This window comes from Schistocerca serialis, chromosome 3 (assembly GCF_023864345.2).
Source record: "Schistocerca serialis cubense isolate TAMUIC-IGC-003099 chromosome 3, iqSchSeri2.2, whole genome shotgun sequence".
In the NCBI taxonomy this organism is placed as follows: domain Eukaryota; kingdom Metazoa; phylum Arthropoda; class Insecta; order Orthoptera; family Acrididae; genus Schistocerca; species Schistocerca serialis.
The window spans coordinates 437,368,082-437,387,156 of record NC_064640.1 but is presented as its reverse complement, the minus strand read 5'-3'; the positions used below and the strand labels follow the sequence as shown (position 1 = coordinate 437,387,156).

The following is a 19,075-nucleotide window of genomic DNA, read 5'->3' as shown; positions in this document are numbered from 1 at the left end:
ATGAGAACTGTTTATATGCCGATTAGACTTCAAAGTTTAATTTTGTACTTAATGGAACAGTATGGGCGGCCTTTTTTGTTAATATTCACCTGTCTGCTTCCATTGTGACGGACAGCTGGCACCACATCACTCACTTTTAGAAAATATGTATCCATATACACTGTAGTAACGAAACTTTGGCAGCGTGCTACATATGCTGTACAACTACTGCTTGTTACAAGATCTTTTCACGAAGATATGACGTGCGCCTACTTTGCTCAGAGATATTTGTTTCTGTTTGCACGTATTAAAGTTAATGTATGGGCAAATACTTTAATCAAATCTGGCGTTAACCTGAATGCCTAAAATAAAATAAATTAATTAATTAAATAAATTACTACTAGAACAAACTTCAAATGATCTGGTGTTGTATTTCTGTTCTTACATTAACGCATAATACAGTCAATTTATGGGCAAATACTTTAATCAAGACTGGTATTAACATCAATGCTCCGGAATTAAATAATATAAAGTTATAGTATTCACAATGAACTGCAACTGTTTGTATGGCCATGGACTTTTAAAAAACAACAAAGAGAAAACTTCAAATGAATTGCTGACTTATTTCTGTTCCCACATTAAGATGATCTGGGATATTAGTAAAGACAGATTCTGTTTATTTCATCTAAACATAAAGTGTATAAATGTACTGATATATTTTAATAGTCTAGAAGTCTTGGACATTTAGACATGTAGTACAGGATTTATTCTGTGGGAGGACATTTACGTTGACATCAGTGTAGCTAGGATGTAAAGAGAGGAATAGAGGGGGTGTGTGCATTGGGGTGGGGGAGTTGTAGGGGGGGGGGTAGAGTTGTTTGGCTGATTACCTGTTCTGAAGGAAAAATTTTGAACGAAAAATCTATTTCTCAGTTCAGTTTTATCATTCATTAAGTAGTCAGGTGTTGTATTTGTGTTGATAAAGATTTCAATTTCTTCAAGAAGGTCAAGTATTATGCCTTTGTTCGCAAGATGAAGTATTTGGAGGTTCTGTTCTATGTTGTTTGTAGCATAATTGTGTTGGGCAAGATGTGTGGCAAAGCTGGATTTGTTCAGGTTGTTAAGACAGGGTACATCGATGTGCTCTTTAAATCTTGGTGTGAAGTCTCTACTAGTTTATCCAATGTAGATGCTTGGACATGAGTTGGAAATAAGTTTGCGTGTATCTGACTTTTGATACTGTTGTATAGTGGTTTTGGTTCTGTGTATGATCTTATTCTGTATTTTATTGTTGTTGAAGAAGCTTTTTTTGTATTTTATTGTTGTTGAAGAAGCTTTTTTTTTTTTACTATGTTTTGAAGAGGTTGGCATAGGCAGTTTGGTGAAAAATCTTCCCTAGGAAAGGCATATGTACAAATGTTGTCTTCTTGTTTGTGGGTGGTTGTTCAGCTGTTGGTTGGTTTAATTTTGTTGTACGGATTAGTTTATCTACTACAGCAGGACTGTATCCATTGCTGGAGGCAACTGATTTAGTAATTTCTGTTTCTTTTTGTCTTTCACTTGTGTCCATTGGGATTTGAAGCATGTGATTAGCCATTGTCCTGAAGACTGCTTTTTTATGTTGGTCTGGATGGCAAGAAGAGTCATGTAAGGTAATACTGGTGGTTGTTAGCTTCCTGAAAATTTGAAAGTTATGCTTTTTTTATTTGAGATTTTAAAATCATGATCGTTAATTCCTGCTAGTGTTACATGTTCTGCAGTGAACTGAATGTTGTGGTACAATTTATTAAGTTCTTTGGCTAGGTTTTATATTTTTTTTGTTCTATTGAACAGAATGAGAATGTCATCAACATAGCGTTTGTAATAAAGTAGTTTACCTTTCAGTAGTTTTTTGGATCTAAAAATGCTGTTTTCAAGACTGTTAATACATATGTCTGCTAGCAGGCCTAGAAGACACCTACCCATTGCCAAACCATCTTTCTGAACGTAAAACTTGTTGTTGAACAGGAAGTAGTTGTGTGATAATATAAGCTCCAGGATCTCTATGAGTTCATAGATTTCAGCTCTACACATTGTTCCATGTACGATTATGGTATTTCTTATTACTGATTGTCTCCATGACACGTATGTTTGTATAAAAGTTGACTTTGTCAAGAGATGCAAAAAAATGGTTCAAATGGATCTGAGCACTATGCGACTTAACTTCTGAGGCCATCAGTCGCCTAGAACTTAGAACTAATTAAACCTAACTAACCTAAGGACATCACACACATCCATGCCCGAGGCAGGATTCGAACCTCCGACCATAGCGGTCTCTCGGCTCCAGACTGCAGCGCCTAGAACCGCACGGCCACTCCGGCCGGCGAAGAGATGCAAATCTAGTTGTGGCTGGGATGGGGATATCTTTTATGCTACTGATGAGCATAGAACTGTTTTTGACGAAGTCGTTATTTTCAAATACATATGCCTTGTAGGTAATGTCATTAAGTTCCCTGGTCTTTTTATAGCTTGAACTATTAGCGTAGTTCACAATGTGACGTATTGGATATTCTGGTTTGTGGATCTTAGGCTATGATCTCAATTTTGGTGCTGATGGGTTCATCACTATACAATGCTTTGCTTCCACTAGTGTCAACAGGAAGCTGTAGTTTTTAAGTAACTTTTTAATTTATCTTTGAATCTGGGACTAGTGTCCAGCAATGGGTGCACTCCTGCTATAATAGGCAAACTAATCCATATAACAAAATTCAACAAACCAATTGCTGAACAATTAACCAAAAGTAAGAATATCACATTTGATAGCCTACCTTTAATATGGAAGATTTCTCACCAAATTTCCAACCTCTTCAAGACATACAACATAAAATAAGCTTCTTCACCAGCAATAAAATACATAATAAAATCATAGACAGTACCAAAACAACTACGATCAGAAGTCAGGTATATACAAACCCATTTGCAGCTCATGTCCAAGCATAAACATTTGCCCATACATCGACTTTAATACATGCAAATAAAAACAAATAGTATCTCTGAGCAAAATAGGCGTACATCATATCTTCATCGCTTCTTTTTTGTCTTACAGTGTATATAACCTAGTTCCACCTCTCCGCCGTTTTTTAGCGAAATTAATGCCCTATCTCAGAGTATATCGCGTCCCACGTTTGTCCCAACCTACTCGATGTTACATGAGTTAATTGCATCATACGAATCTCAACACTTTCTTGTATGCTGCGAACGATATGCAGTTATATTACCGTAATATGTCTTCATATCCCTTCGTAAATATCGCCTGGTGTTCACGACTTTTACCTCCACCTTGTTTAGCGAGGACCGCGAAATCTTTATACTTTCTAATGTACGCTTCCCCTTCTGAACTGCAGCTTCATCTTTTGTAAACTTCCCGCTATGCTTATGTAACTAGTACATTACTTACTCTTTTCTTTTTTTAAAAAATTGCAGATAAAAGATGCGTTAAATTTTGCCTAGTCGTCGAATATGGGGTGTCTAAGGAAATCTGCTTTCTGGGATCGCTAGACAACAATTGAATCAAATCGTATTAATGAGTTTTATTACGAAAAGAAGATGATAACATTTAACTTTGTGTTAACCAGATGTTCCGCAAGCAAAGGCTGACAGACAAAATAAGAAATCTCTTCAGTATAACAGTTCCAAGTTTGAGCTACATAGAATATACGAGCGAAGTAATGAGCTTTGACACTTCTATTCAGGTCGCTGGTCTTGAAACTTCTCGTAGAACTGGGGGCGGCTAGTCAGGTGCGGTGCTTTTGTTCTCTTCGCATAGAGGCCGCTGCTCGCGCGTTGTCGTCCTGGAGAGGGGTAACGTCTTCTTCACAGCCGTCTCTGCTGTCTCGTTCCCGACTGGCGTGCCGGCGCCTGACTTTACGCCGTAACATTTCTCCCCCCCCCCCCCCCCCCCCCCCCGAAGGACCGTCGCCGGATAGGGAGCACAACAACGACGTGGAGGCAGGAGTGTGGATTGCACTGATGGTCTGGAAGCTGTGGCAGCATGGGACGTCAGGCTTCCAGTCGTACCCCGCCATCCGGCCTTCGCTCTGGCGGAAATGTCCCCCGGAAAACGATCAGAAGGGTATGCGTCCACCTCCTGAGGCCCATAGCAAGATGTAGAAGGCATCGGCTGCTGCGGAGCGGGCGGGCCCAGCTCCATCGGTAGGACGAGAGGAGGCGGAGGAGGCGAAGACTCCGTCACCATGGGGTCGTCCGGCAGTGTCGTGATGACACCCCCTGCCGGCTGCTGTGGCCGCGCTGTCCTCGGGATCCGTGAATCTGGGGGAAGGGACACAGAAGGATCACCGTGCACATAACAGTAGCGAATTTGATTGTGATGTCGACGCTACAATCCTTCTGGCCCGGAAATGAGATACATGCATGCGCCAGGTTGACGAATGACCTCGCCTCGCGCCCACCGTCTGCTGCCTCTAAAAGCCTTGAAAAACACAATATCACGCGGTGCGAAGCGATACTTGCGATCTTCCTTCGGCGCCGGATGCTGAGAAGGGTGGGGCAGATGCAGCAGTGTACGATGGCGGCGGCCGTGAAGCAATTCCGCCGGCGATGGTCCATCTCGTGGATGCGACCGATATGAGGCGAGCAACAGATGCAATGCTTGATCCCTGGTGCGTGTGGTCCGAAGTTTGTCCATCTGCCGCTTGAAGGTTCTGACAAAACGTTCCGCTTCGCCCTTTGGCTGTGGATGGAACGGTGCACTAGTTAGGTGCTGTATGCCATTGCATTCACAGAATGATTCAAATTCATTTGATGTGAACTGAAGACCTTTGTCCGACACTATGACTTCAGGCAAACCTTCGAGGCAAAAAACAGAGGACAACGCCTGAACTGTGCTACGTAACGTTGTCTAGTTCATTGACACAGCAAAAGGAAACTTGCTTTAAGAGTCTACTACAATCAACCAACGAGTGTTCCAAAAAGGTCCCGCAAAGTGCAAGTGCACACGTTGCCATGGTGATTGCGACTCAAGCCAAGCGGAGAATTTTTGTGGCAGAGAGGACTGATTTTCAGCACATGCCTGACACTATGACGTCATCTGTTCTATTTGGGTGTCCATAAGCTGCCAAGTACAGTGTCGACGCACTGTTTCGTACGAACAATCCCCCAGTGTCGTTGGTGAAGTAACTGCAGCACTGCTTTTTGCAAAGCTTTAGGGATCAACACAAGTGACTGTACATGTCATTTTGAACAAGAATCACACCTTGCTGTATAGCGAGGCTATGCCGACGTGTAAAGTATCGGCACACTACAGAGTTCTTTATGCTATACAATGAGCGAGGCCAAGATGTGCGAATGTATTTTAGCAAAACGTTCAGATCTCAATCAGCTTCCGTGGCCTGTGCAATTTTCCTATAATTCAGAGGAAAGGACTGAAGCAATTCAGAATCCTGAGCATCGATGTGACAAGATGCAGCAGAAGCGTCAAAATCCGTATCAAGGCCAATCGGAAGACGTTAAAGTGCCTCTGCATTACCATGTTGAGCTCTCGGACGATATACAATCTCGTACTGGTATTGAGACAGCAAGAAATAGCATCTTTGCAATTTGTGGGTAGTTCGTACAGGAACCGGCTTCGTCGGATGAAACAAGGACTGCAATGGCTTGTGATCCGTTACTAAGTAGAATTTTCTGCCAAACAAATAGTGGTGGAATTTGGTGACACCATACACAATGGTCAAAGCCTCTCTCCCTCTATTTGTGAGTAGTTACACTGAGCTTTGGACAACACTTTTGATGCGAAAGCAATAGGCTTGTCTTTATCACCAAATCTGTGTGAAAGCACTGCACCGATTCGATATGAGGAAGTGTCGACTTGCAGCACAACTGGTTTACCTGGATAGAAGTGAACTAAGCGTCGATCACTGAGCAATGCATCTTTAAGTTTTTGAAAAGCTTCTTGGTAGTCATGAGTCCAAACAAACGATACGTTCTTGCGAGGCAAGCGATGCAATGGAGCTGCGATTTGTGCAGCATTCGGTGTGAACCGAATGTAATAGTTCATTTTCCCTAAGACTGACTGCAATTCCGCGACATTGCGAGGAACTGGCAAGTCACGGATGGCTCACAAATGTAACTGAAGAGGAACCGAATGAACTTTTAGCAAAACTTACAACGTACATCAGCTGATACCAAATCGGATATAAATTAAATTGCAAGAAATACGAATTACATCGCAGACTCACTACCAGTTGTTTCCAATACATTTGCTTAAACATTAACCAAATATTATTTATCTGTCGTCATTTTAAAAATAACAGTGCGCTGTTTTTTATCCATCTAAAGTGTACATCGGTGGAACACGTTTTTGAGCCACTGATTGACGTCTAATCTCGTTCGGGGGTAATGGTCTTAGAAATGTTGGGAGCCACCGAACTGGTCAGACACGTTTTTAACGTACTTTAACAAAACGTGTATAGCACACAATCTGCTGAGTAAATCACCTTAACAGTATTTTGGGGATTATTCTGGTGATAGTAAACAGTGATTGACTTCCGAGGAACTCGATTTGTATTTGAGAGGAGCATGATTCAAATCTTCCTCCCCAGGCCCGGGTTCCCGGGTTCGATTCCCGGCGGGGTCAGGGATTTTCTCTGCCTCGTGATGGCTGGGTGTTGTGTGCTGTCCTTAGGTTAGTTAGGTTTAAGTAGTTCTAAGTTCTAGGGGACTGATGACCATAGATGTTAAGTCCCATATTGCTCAGAGCCATTTGAACCATTTGAACCAAATCTTCCTCTGGTCATCCCAATCTACGTTTCTCGACTATTTTCTGCCCAACGTTCCGCTATCTGAGTTTATACAATGCTGGAAGAAAGCAACACCTTCAAAGACACGGTCATTTTACTGATAAGTGGTGTGACAGGTATTTCATCATTGTAGGAGCATATGTTAACAAAATGGAACAAATGAAATACACATGTCACAGTAAGCGGTGCCCACGCAGTCGCATCAGTACACAGTGTACCCCCCATTTGGCTACAATGCGGTTGTGTATTTTCGCAAGCCAACGACCATAAAAGTGACAAATGGCATCCTCCGATAGATTTTTCAAAGCTTCTAGGCCCTTTTGTTGCAATTAAGCAATGATTCTTGAAGATCCTGGAGAGCGAATAAGGTCCTCCTTCATCATGTCCCACACGTTTTCAGTTGGCGAGAGATCTGGTGATCTTACTGTCGAAGAAATGACAGTAGCACATGTGGAATGTACAGGGCCCGGTTACTGCATTCCGCAGAAACACCGTAAGTGACCGCGGGTTGAAACTGATGGCCCCCATGAAACCTGGTTTGGAACCTATGTGTTGTCGGCGAATGCACTCCAGAACAAGCCGCTCACCAGGTCTATGCCGTACACATGTACTTTTGTCCTTCGCACACAGACAGAGTCTACACTTATCACTGAAGGCATTCCATTCTCCAGTGGACTCTTACACGACACCAGAGTAGCCGTGCTTGGCAGCGTCATGGTGTCAGTGGTAGCCTGGCCAGAGACACATTGGTCTTAGTCTTGCTGCAAGCAGACAGTTGCCAGTGGTCCTTCGTGACCCGTCACGTGCAATATGTTCCCAGATTTTGCCACTGGATGACATTTGGTCGGACAGCGCTGCCCGCACAATGCACTGTTCTTGACGTGCATGTGTACTACGCGAACGTCCAGAACCTGATCTAGGAGGGTAAAAATGTTCTACAGACAACTGCTGTTAACAGCGACACACCAACGATACACAGTGCCCAACATGTGCAGTAATCCGTCGGGAAGTCCATCTAGCTTCCTGCAAGACCAAAACGCGATGTCTTTCAAATGGCTTAAGTTGTTCAACAGGCGTACTTACTCGTCGGAGGGTATGGTTGTACTTTACAATGTATGTTGCAAACACTCTCCAACTCAGCACAGTTACTGCCTAAAGAGTCAAAATAGAGGCATCTGATTGTCGATGACCGTGACAAAGGAGTCACTAACATCACAACACCTCTGTAGGCACATATTATACCCTGGTGTCACTGGACACAGTCCTTGAGCGAGTTGCATTTTTTCCGCAAGTGTAAAATGTTTTCAATAACCTCGCCGCCTACTTCACATTTAATCATAAAGATCTTTGCTTCTGAATTCGAAAACATTGCTACCATCTCACAAACTGATTCCAACTCCTACATATTGAGTTGTACATCAAATATTTCCTACTGTACCATCCCTAAACTCAAGAGATTCATCATTGTTTCTCATTGTGGACATTTCCTTCCTTTAGTTCTTTCACGTTATATTTGATCAGCTGTAGGCCAGTAACGCAGTTTCAGCTACGGGGCAGTGAATTTGTAACTTTTCATACTTGCAGGGGTCGCTGTTTCTCTGTCTTTTGCTCATTTCTGCCAGTTCTCTTCCGCGTCTGCAGATACGCTTTCTGCTCAGCAAAAATCTTGCGCTCATTATAGAACTGCTGTCTCTGCCTCCGCCGTGCTGTAATAACGCACGATCCCTTTTCCCTGACTTTTCTGGCGCACAAAACGATTGTTTCAGATTCTGTTTTGTACAGGTTACTAATAAAATTTCTTTTCTAACAATTGTTAGTTCCAGTTCTGTTCAAAGAAATTACTGTGTATCTCTCTACCAAAAGCGTAGGTTACATGTCCATTAAAAGAAATAATCATCTCAAAAAATTATTTAGACTCGCCTATATAATTCTGTAAAATTTTTTATCCTTCTGTAGAAAAAAGGGCGTATGTTTACGCGATTACCTTTCTTCAAAATGTCCGGCTTTGGAAATATCTTTGATGTTTCTTTTCCAGGCAACAATAACTTGTCCCATAAAGACATATACTGTTCTGAAATAGTCGGTCTATTCACATATAAGAATGGATTTCGTATTTCGTAACTTCTGGCATGTAGTGTACCGTGACAGATGGAAAATAGACATTAAAAATTTCAGCCTTCTAGAGGTAAGTATTACGATATAGTTTATGAAGTTGCCCAAGAACGATCCCATGCAATACAGCTTTCATCTGTAAAATGGTGTATTGTGAACAGCTGTTGCAAAATATGCAAGCGTCATACGACAACCAGTGTTTGCTGCATACACTACCAAAGAGAGAGAGAGAGAGAGAGAGAGAGAGAGAGAAATGTAGGAGGGAGGGAAGGGGTCGCCAAAGATTTACGCACATAGTGATAAATTCCGTAATTTCATATACAGAATCATACTGTCAAGTAATTAATTAGCTGTTTAAAATAATGTTACAATTTGAACTAAACTTTTGCAAGTTTAAACTATTAGTTGTAATCTGTGCTGCTACGACCAAAAGACGACAGCTCCTGTAGAATTTGTACAAAATGCAATGTTTGATGAAGCCTATTAGCGGCCGTGGATGTGAAAACCTGGAATATCTGTATTGTTAAATACAAAATATTGTCCTGGGCCGGCCGCTGTGGCCGAGCGGTTCTAGGCGTTTCAGTCCGGAACCGAGCTGCTGCTACGGTCGCAGGTTCGAATCCTGCCTCTGACATGGATGTGTGTGATGTCCTTAGGTTAGTTAGGTTTAAGTAGTTCTAAGTCTAGGGGACTGATGACCTCAGATGTTAAGCCCCATTGTGGTTAGAGCCATTTGAGCCATTATTGTCCTGGACAGTAGCGTTTTAATAGATAAACAATAGATATGATGCTATTTTGTAAAAAACAGACATTTTGAGGCGTGGCTGTGTCAAAATATAGGTTGACTCTTACATGAAGATAACAGCAACCAGCCACTTTTTACTATACTATTTATCTATTTAAATAGCGCCGTTACCAGTTTCGAACCGACATGTCCATCTTCAGACGGCTAGTTCACGTTAAGATACAGCTTTCGCTTTTTGTTTTCCAAATTGATGAAATTTCCTTGGGATGCTGGTGCCGATGGAAAACCTGTGCCACTACGTTCCACATGTGGTGAAACTTCTTAGTGTGTGAGTGATGCTTTAGATTATGTGCATATATATACATAAAAAAGGGCATCATATAGTTTTCGATGCTGCAGGATCACAAGCAGTCTGCACTGGAACGTAATGGTGCGGATGTTTCATGGGTAACACTACCCCAAGGAAATTTCATCAGTTGGGAAAACAAAACGCGAAAGTTAATGTAAAATGTATCTTAACGTGAACTAGCCGTCTGAAGATGAACCTGTCGGTTCGAAACTGGTAACGGCGCTATTTGAATAGATAAACAGCATTATAAAAAGTGGCTGGTTGCTGTTATCTTCTATGTAAGAATGGTTCAAATGGCTCTGAGCACTATGGGACTTAACTTCTGAGGTCATCAGTCCCCTAGAACTTAGAACTACTTAAACCTAACTAACCTAAGGACATCACACACATCCATGCCCGAGGCAGGATTCGAACCTGCGACCGTAGCGGGCGCGCGGTTCCAGACTGTAGCGCCTAGAACCGCTCGGCCACTTCGGCCGGCTTCTATGTAAGAGTCAACCTACACAATGAACATGACATTTTCTTTTTCCTGTGACACAAGTGCCTTAATTGAAGATATGTAATGCAATGTAAACTTTGCAGCTAATAAGGTAATGAGTAACGACAGATCGTACTCGTGGCTTACAGTGAACAGAGAATCGCTTAAATGTACTGTCTGGTCAAAATTATCCGACACTTATTAGTGCACTTTAATATGGGATGTGTCCACCCTTCGCCTTTTTGACGGCTTGAACTCTGCTGGGGACACTTTCAGTGGGAACTCTGAATGTCTGTGGGGGAATGAAGCCCACTGTTCCTACTCAACAGCCGAAACCAGAGAAGGTACCGGTAGTGATGTTGGACGCTGTGGTCTGGAGCGAGGTCGACGTTCGAACTCATTCCATAGGTGATCCATCTACATCTAAGTGATTACTCTGCTATTCACAATAAAGTGCCTGGCAGAGTGTTCAATGAACCACCTCTCTCTACCGTTCCACTCTCGAACGGCGGGCGGGGAAAAACGAGCACTTAAATTTTTCTGTGCTAGCCTTGATTTCTCTTATTTTATCGTGATGATCGTTTCTCCCTATGTAGGTGGGTGCCAACAGAATCCATTGGGTTCAGGTCGAGACGGTGGGCCGGCCGCTCCATTTCAGGAATGTTAATGTACACAAACCATTGCCTCACAGATGCTGCTTTATGACACGGTGCACTGTCAAGCTGATACCTTCAGTCATCATCTCCGAACTGTTCTTCTACTGTATGGAGTACACAATTGTATAAAATTTACTCTTTCGCATTTAGTGCTTTCTTAAGCACAATAAGGAGACCATGCTCTAACCACGAAAAACATTCCAATACTACACTCCTGGAAATGGAAAAAAGAACACATTGACACCGGTGTGTCATACCCACCATACTTGCTCCGGACACTGCGAGAGGGCTGTACAAGCAATGATCACACGCACGGCACAGCGGACACACCAGGAACCGCGGTGTTGGCCGTCGAATGGCGCTAGCTGCGCAGCATTTGTGCACCGCCGCCGTCAGTGTCAGCCAGTTTGCAGTGGCATACGGAGCTCCATCGCAGTCTTTAACACTGGTAGCATGCCGCGACAGCGTGGACGTGAACCGTATGTGCAGTTGACGGACTTTGAGCGAGGGCGTATAGTGGGCATGCGGGAGGCCGGGTGGACGTACCGCCGAGTGCTCAACACGTGGGGCGTGAGGTCTCCACAGTACATCGATGTTGTCGCCAGTGGTCGGCGGAAGGTGCACGTGCCCGTCGATCTGGGACCGGACCGCAGCGACGCACGGATGCACGCCAAGACCGTAGGATCCTACGCAGTGCCGTAGGGGACCGCACCGCCACTTCCCAGCAAATTAGGGACACTGTTGCTCCTGGGGTATCGGCGAGGACCATTCGCAACCGTCTCCATGAAGCTGGGCTACTGTCCCGCACACCGTTAGGCCGTCTTCCGCTCACGCCCCAACATCGTGCAGCCCGCCTCCAGTGGTGTCGCGACAGGCGTGAATGGAGGGACGAATGGAGACGTGTCGTCTTCAGCGATGAGAGTCGCTTCTGCCTTGGTGCCAATGATGGTCGTATGCGTGTTTGGCGCCGTGCAGGTGAGCGCCACAATCAGGACTGCATACGACCGATGCACACAGGGCCAACACCCGGCATCATGGTGTGGGGAGCGATCTCCTACACTGGCCGTACACCACTGGTGATCGTCGAGGGGACACTGAATAGTGCACGGTACATCCAAACCGTCATCGAACCCATCGTTCTACCATTCCTAGACCGGCAAGGGAACTTGCTGTTCCAACAGGACAATGCACGTCCGCATGTATCCCGTGCCACCCAACGTGCTCTAGAAGGTGTAAGTCAACTACCCTGGCCAGCAAGATCTCCGGATCTGTGCCCCATTGAGCATGTTTGGGACTGGATGAAGCGTCGTCTCACGCGGTCTGCACGTCCAGCACGAACGCTGGTCCAACTGAGGCGCCAGGTGGAAATGGCATGGCAAGCCGTTACACAGGACTACATCCAGCATCTCTACGATCGTCTCCATGGGAGAATAGCAGCCTGCATTGCTGCGAAAGGTGGATATACACTGTACTAGTGCCGACATTGTGGATGCTCTGTTGCCTGCGTCTATGTGCCTGTGGTTCTGTCAGTGTGATCATGTGATGTATCTGACCCCAGGAATGTGTCAATAAAGTTTCCCCTTCCTGGGACAATGAATTCACGGTGTTCTTATTTCAATTTCCAGGAGTGTATATACAATACTGTAGTTCGCTGTTGTCATTACACGTGATGTCACGAAACGTCCTGCAAGCATTTGCCAAACTTAAAGTCTTCCACCGGATTGCCAAAGGGAATAACGTCATTCATTCCAAACCGTTTGTTTCTAGTTATGTAATGTCCAGTGGCTTCGCTCTTTGCACCACCTTCAGCATCGCTTAGTTGTAAGTTGTGACTAGAGAGGTAGTTTTTTTTTGAGCCTGTCCGTGTATGAGGCCTGCCTGGTCTTGATTTAACTGTGGCTTTCCCTTCGCGTTTCCACTTCCCAGTGACATCACCAGCAGTCGAGTTCGGCAGTTTTAGAGGGTTTGAAATTTCCCTGATGGATCTGTTATTCAGGTGACATCCGATGGCCTGTCCAAGTTCGAAGTCGGGAGTGACAGACCCATTCTGCCGTTCCTGCTCTGGAGCCCAGCGACCGCTACGGTCGCAGGTTCGAATCCTGCCTCGGGCATGGATGTGTGTGATGTCCTTAGGTTGGTTAGGTTTAATTAGTTGTAAGTTCTAGGCGACTGATGACCTCAGAAGTTAAGTCGCATAGTGCTCAGAGCCAAGCCGTTCCTGCTTCTCTACTAATGCCACTACACTCCCGCCTCCTTTTGTACTGTCGGGTCTGCCTCTCGTGACCTACAGTGGTCAATTTCGCATCACATAGGGGTGTCTGGATGTTTTTGATCACATGAGTGTATAACAGAGTGCATACAGTTTGCGACATAGAACTTTCGCAAAATTGAATGTATAATATCATGGGAAGAACCAAGGGTCAAAGAAGTTGAACATCTCAATTTATTGAGGCTTGAAGAAGATGAAAAGCAGTCTGGAAGTATCATATTCAGCTTCGTGCTCAAAAAACACATAATACTGTCTTTACTACAAGACTAATGTTCACTTACACTGGAATATGACCTGTTAATTTGCTCATTTTAACTTTAATATGGCCTTAGATGATGACCACAATGCATGCTAAAGTCTGGATGAGACATTTTTCCAGGGTTTGTTAATAAAAGACTCGTGATGATGATGATGATTATGATGATGGTGATGCCTTATGGCATGATGTTTGTAGCTAATTGCGTACATAGTCCAAGAATACTCTCAGACCAGAAAAGAGTGATCCAAATGATCCACGCTCTCGCTTCCCCATCTTCGTACGAGTTGCTGTTCAAACGTCACAAAATGTTGATTCTATCATCCTTCAAGTATGTTCTCTTATGGAATTTGTTATTAATAACGTGAAATCTGCCGCTGGATTTTCTCAGCAAACACTAGACAGAAAAGGGATTAGCATTGTACAGATTGTTGGGTATTAGTCTGTCCAAGAGTTCCTCACAATAATTTCGTATGTTTCATTCTAATGCGTTACGTATTTGTAAACACCTTAATGAAGCTTTCGTTTTCATGATTTTGTAATTGTACTTGCGTCCTCATTTAAAAAAATAATATCAGCATTTTGTGAGTTATATAGCGACATTTGGCTCACGAAACGTAAGAAAAATAAGAGTAAAATAAACAAAACGCTTTGACGCAGTTTGTTATTATTAAATAATTTAAGCAATAATGTGCGAGTTACGTATTATTTCATTATATTCGAAAAGTGTGATTCTACAGTTATCTCTCAGAGTGTTAACCAAATACATTCATAAAAATTTCTAGTTTTCTATGTCATACAAAAAAAAATCTAATTTTTTTGTGTTTCAGGAGCTCGGGCAACAGGAGCCTCTTGTGGTAGAATTTTGGCTCTAGCTGCTACAAACCACCTAACATGACATCGAGGTAAGTCATGGCAGACAAATTCTCTTCTATGTGAAATGAAAACAATGCTACAAACTATCTTATAAGCTGTAACTTAAGTTCTACTGCTTGAGTTTACATCATATTTCAGAAGCCTTCGCTGCGTTTCTTATTCACCTCAGAGACATGTGTTGGAAAACATGACCGTTTTAATGTGTAAGTAAGCTTACAGAAATTTAGGCTATTCTCGTATGCATAAATTAAACCGATCATGTGTACATGCTCTCGACTTCATAACTGAAACCATCAACTGACACAATGCCATTTGAAAGTGCTGGAGTTCTGTTTCATTTTTTTCTTTCTTATTTCTTCCTTTTACTGTTAATTTTATTCGTTCTAAGGGGACAGGTCGTCATAAGCCTTCTTAATGCTTTTGAGCTTTATGTAAATCTAGGCAGTAAGGAACAGATTGAAATAAAGTAACACTCGATATTGTTCGATGATAAACATTTGACATATAATGCTATGTTGTTGGCATTATGAGATCAACGTGTGCGATGCAGAATGATGCTGTTGGTGCAGTTGACAATACTGCCGGCGGCGAGTCATCGCTTCACTTTGACGATGATGTTGGTACAAACGGATGACAGTCAATTGTAGATACTGATGGGTGATCCAGTAAGCGGAGTAAGAGCACATATCTAAGTAAAAGGACGTCGAGAGACCTGAGGTTGATATATGTGGTGTAGCGGGAAAGTTGGATGTGACAGTGAGAACTGGTACCGAGAAACATTTATCTTGGTTCATAGAGTAAAGGAGTAGAAAGGGCTACAATTGGCCGGGATGGATTTCTAAGTCTGTAAGAATGTGTTTATACAACATACCATGAGACAGTACATAATGTACCGCAGGAGGGAAACGAGTACTTGTCGATATACGCGTTGCGGTGCCCGTGTCTCAGGTTACACAGAAGTGAGGAGACGGTGAAACTGTGACGCTCATGATTTGAAAGAGAATATCCAGTAAGACAGTTGCGGATCCATGCAAGTCGTTCAGTTCTCTTACGGCATGACTGAAATTGGTAAGGGCTGACAGTCTATAGACTTGGACGACGGTAAGCATTGTTGTTAATCCTGTCACACTTTTTTTTTTTTTTCTTACAACAGCTCGCAGAAACTTTTTGCAATCGAATACACTGACTACGAAAGATAAGCTGCCAATAACGTTACTCCAAAGTAAATAACGCATATGGTCTTTTCGCTTTTAAGTATTCTAAGTTTCAATTTATTTATCCAAGTTCTAAATAGTACACCATTCGGACTTCCGTCAAGGTATGCTGCAGAGCGTAAGACATTGCTTTCCTCCATCATAGTTATTTTTCCTAAGAGAAACTTGTTAGTTAGATATCTTATACAAATAAAAAATATTCAATTATGACTTCATGACCCACATAAAAAAAAAAAATGTTCAAATGTGTGTGAAATCTTACGGGACTTAACTGCTAAGGTCATCAGTCCCTACGCTTATGCACTACTTAACCTAAATTATCCTAAGGACAAACACACACACACCCATGCCCGAGGGAGGACTCGAACCTCCGCCGGGACCAGCCGCACAGTCTATGACTGCAGCGCCTCAGACCGCTCGACTAATCCCGCGCATGACCCTCATCGATTGTGTATTGATCCTAATGAAAATGCAATCATAAAAGATCTGACAGTATCTGTTTGTCATCTATTTTCGCAGTTTCATATTTCTTTCGCTTGAAAACGTTTTCAGTACAAGAAGATGATATGGTAGCCATAAATGAATGTTTTGCACACATACCAGAATCGCATTACAAGCATAATGTCAATTCCATGTATATACGATGAACAAAATGCTTTGACCTTCAAGGGCACTACGTCGCATTGCCGTTCACTTTACCTGTCATATGGATTGTCTTTCAGTACTAGGCTTAGGGAGTTGCACCTTGGTCTCGAATGTACATTAAACGCAACACAGAAAACATGATAGTAGAGATATTGGAGTAATGTGAGGTAATCCGCTTTCTGCACGTGAAGGGAAAGGAGGCTGAAATAACATGCTGAGTTGGTGAAATTGTGTGGCACGAAAACACCAACGTATGACTCTATGGTTAGGTTGGTGCACACGATACCAGTGTGACCCAATACGTGCGAATGGAACACAGTGGCAGACCATTTTTCTGTGAAGAAGCGGGAATCCCAAGAGAAGTGGAGACCCTGGTGAGCCAAAACCGGAGTATCGTAATCGACACGACAACGGAAAATGCGAAAATCAATCATATATCAGTTTTCGACAACATGCACGACATTTTGAACATTACAAATGTCGACGTCCCCAGCATTCCACGACTGCTGACATCCATTCAAAAAAAACCTCTGCGGACGGACACCGCTTCTCCACCCCTGTTACAGCACCCAGTACACGATCAGACAATTTGTCAAACTTTACAAGGTTTCTCAAATATTTGACCGTTGATACCAACGCAAATATTCCAGCTGTGACAGGCCAATCTACACGGTCCAGCCACACTAAGGTGACCACCGACTATGTCCGAAATCAACGTGTAATAAACACCCACAGAAGCTAGGTGGTACCCTGAGCAGTGAAGAGTACATAAAATGAGTCTCGGGGCATGTGGAAAACAGTGCAGTCGTTGTCGTATTGCGGAAATAGAGCGACTTATGTGACATCCAAAAGGGCGTGATCATTGGCTTTGAGTCAAGGCTGGAAGTATCTACGAAACGGTTAAGTTTATGAGCTGTTCCGTGCCACCGTGGTTAAAATATTTCGTAAATGGCAGAATGGTGCTATCCAAAACGGATGCCGAAGTAACTGCGATGCATCACGGATCATATTTGACAGGGCAGGAGGGGGAGAAGGAGATTAGTGTTTAACGTCCCGTTGACAACGAGGTACATAGAGACGGAGCACAAGCTCAGATTAGGGAAGGATGGGGAAGGAAATCGGCCTTGCCCTTTTCTAAGGAACCATCTCGGCATTTGCCTGAAGTAATTTAGGGAAACACGGATCAGGAATCAGGATGGCCGGACGCGGGTTTGAACCGTCGTTCTCCCGAATGCGAGTCCACTGTGTTAACAACTGTGTCCCCACACCCGACGCCCAACCGCTCGGTGATAGGGTTGAACGACTGTTGCGGAGATTTGTACTGGCGAATAGACCTGCAACGTTTGAGCAACTGACTGCAAAGATGAGCCAAGGGCTTACCAACAGTGTCTCCTCAACGACCTCTTAGAGTGCGTTGCTGCCTGCATATTTGGCCTCGACGTCCACTGAGTGGCGACAGGTGGCATTTTCGTATGAATTACGTTTTATCCTCCATCGTATAGATGACCTTTGGAGTGTACGGCACTGCAACAATCACCGAAAGGGTCCGAGCCAGAGGAGGAAACATTGTGGTCTGAGGAATGTTTTCTTGGCATTCCCTGGGTAATGTCGTCATTCTGGAAGGCACTATGGATCAACACATGTATATATCTATCCTTAGGGACAATATACAGCCGGCCGAAGTGGCCGTGCGGTTAAAGGCGCTGCAGTCTGGAACCGCAAGACCGCTACGGTCGCAGGTTCGAATCCTGCCTCGGGCATGGATGTTTGTGATGTCCTTAGGTTAGTTAGGTTTAACTAGTTCTAAGTTCTAGGGGACTAATGACCTCAGCAGTTGAGTCCCATAGTGCTCAGAGCCATTTGAACCATTTTTATGACAATATACACTCCTACAAGCAGTTCATTTTTCCTTGGTATGATGGCATCTACCAGGAGGGCAATGCAACGTGTCACACAGCTTGCTTTGTACGTGCATGGATCGAAGAGCTCCAGGATAAGTTCACCGTACTTCCCTGGCCACCAGACTCTCCAGATTTCAACCCAATCGAAAATCTGTAGGAAAACCTCGACCAGCGTGTGTGCGTCATGGATCCTCGACAGAGAAACCTAGCGCATTTGGCCACAGCACTGCAGTCGGTATGGATCCAAATCCCTGTCGGTACTGTTCAGAACTACACTCTTTCTGCAAGTTTCGCAGTGATCCACGTTGCAAAAGGTGGTTTTCAGGATTCTGACAGTTGGTCACTTTAATGTGACTGGACAGTATGGATGACTTCTTTAGCCGCCTAGTCACCACTGACAAGTGCTGGTTGTATCAGTAGCTCCCGAGACAAAGGAGCAAAACCAGAAGTTGAAACAAGAGAATTCACCACTGCGGAAATGGTGACGACCCAATCATCATATGATATTTGTTTTTTTGAGTGTTTTTGGGTGTTCCAAGATGTGCTAACACATTTTATTAGCAATAGAAAATTCAACACAGTTTCATACTACGAAATCTCGTGGCGAAGTTACGGGAGGCTGTCAAGACAAACTGTTTTGGGAGGCTGTTCATGAGGGTTGTTATGCTCCACAACAGTGGTTCGGCTCATTCTGTGTAGGGGACAGTCACACATGCTGACTCTTTGACGCTCTCAAATCTGACATGCGTGCATGTCTGAAGGAGACTGTATGTGAAGGTACAGATACTCACAGACACTGTA

General features: G+C 43.6%; 1 protein-coding gene across 2 annotated transcripts in view; it reads left to right on the top strand.

Annotated features, from left to right (window-relative positions):
- The window catches only part of LOC126470325 (elongation of very long chain fatty acids protein AAEL008004-like), a 355,626-nt gene that overhangs the window by 45,625 nt on the left and 290,926 nt on the right, over positions 1 to 19,075 (top strand). For both annotated transcript variants that reach the window (XM_050098108.1, XM_050098107.1), the window contains exon 2: positions 14,469 to 14,543. In XM_050098108.1, coding sequence (XP_049954065.1) covers positions 14,533 to 14,543 — 11 coding nt within the window. In that variant the 5' untranslated portion in view covers positions 14,469 to 14,532. The remainder of the gene's footprint in view (positions 1 to 14,468; positions 14,544 to 19,075) is intronic.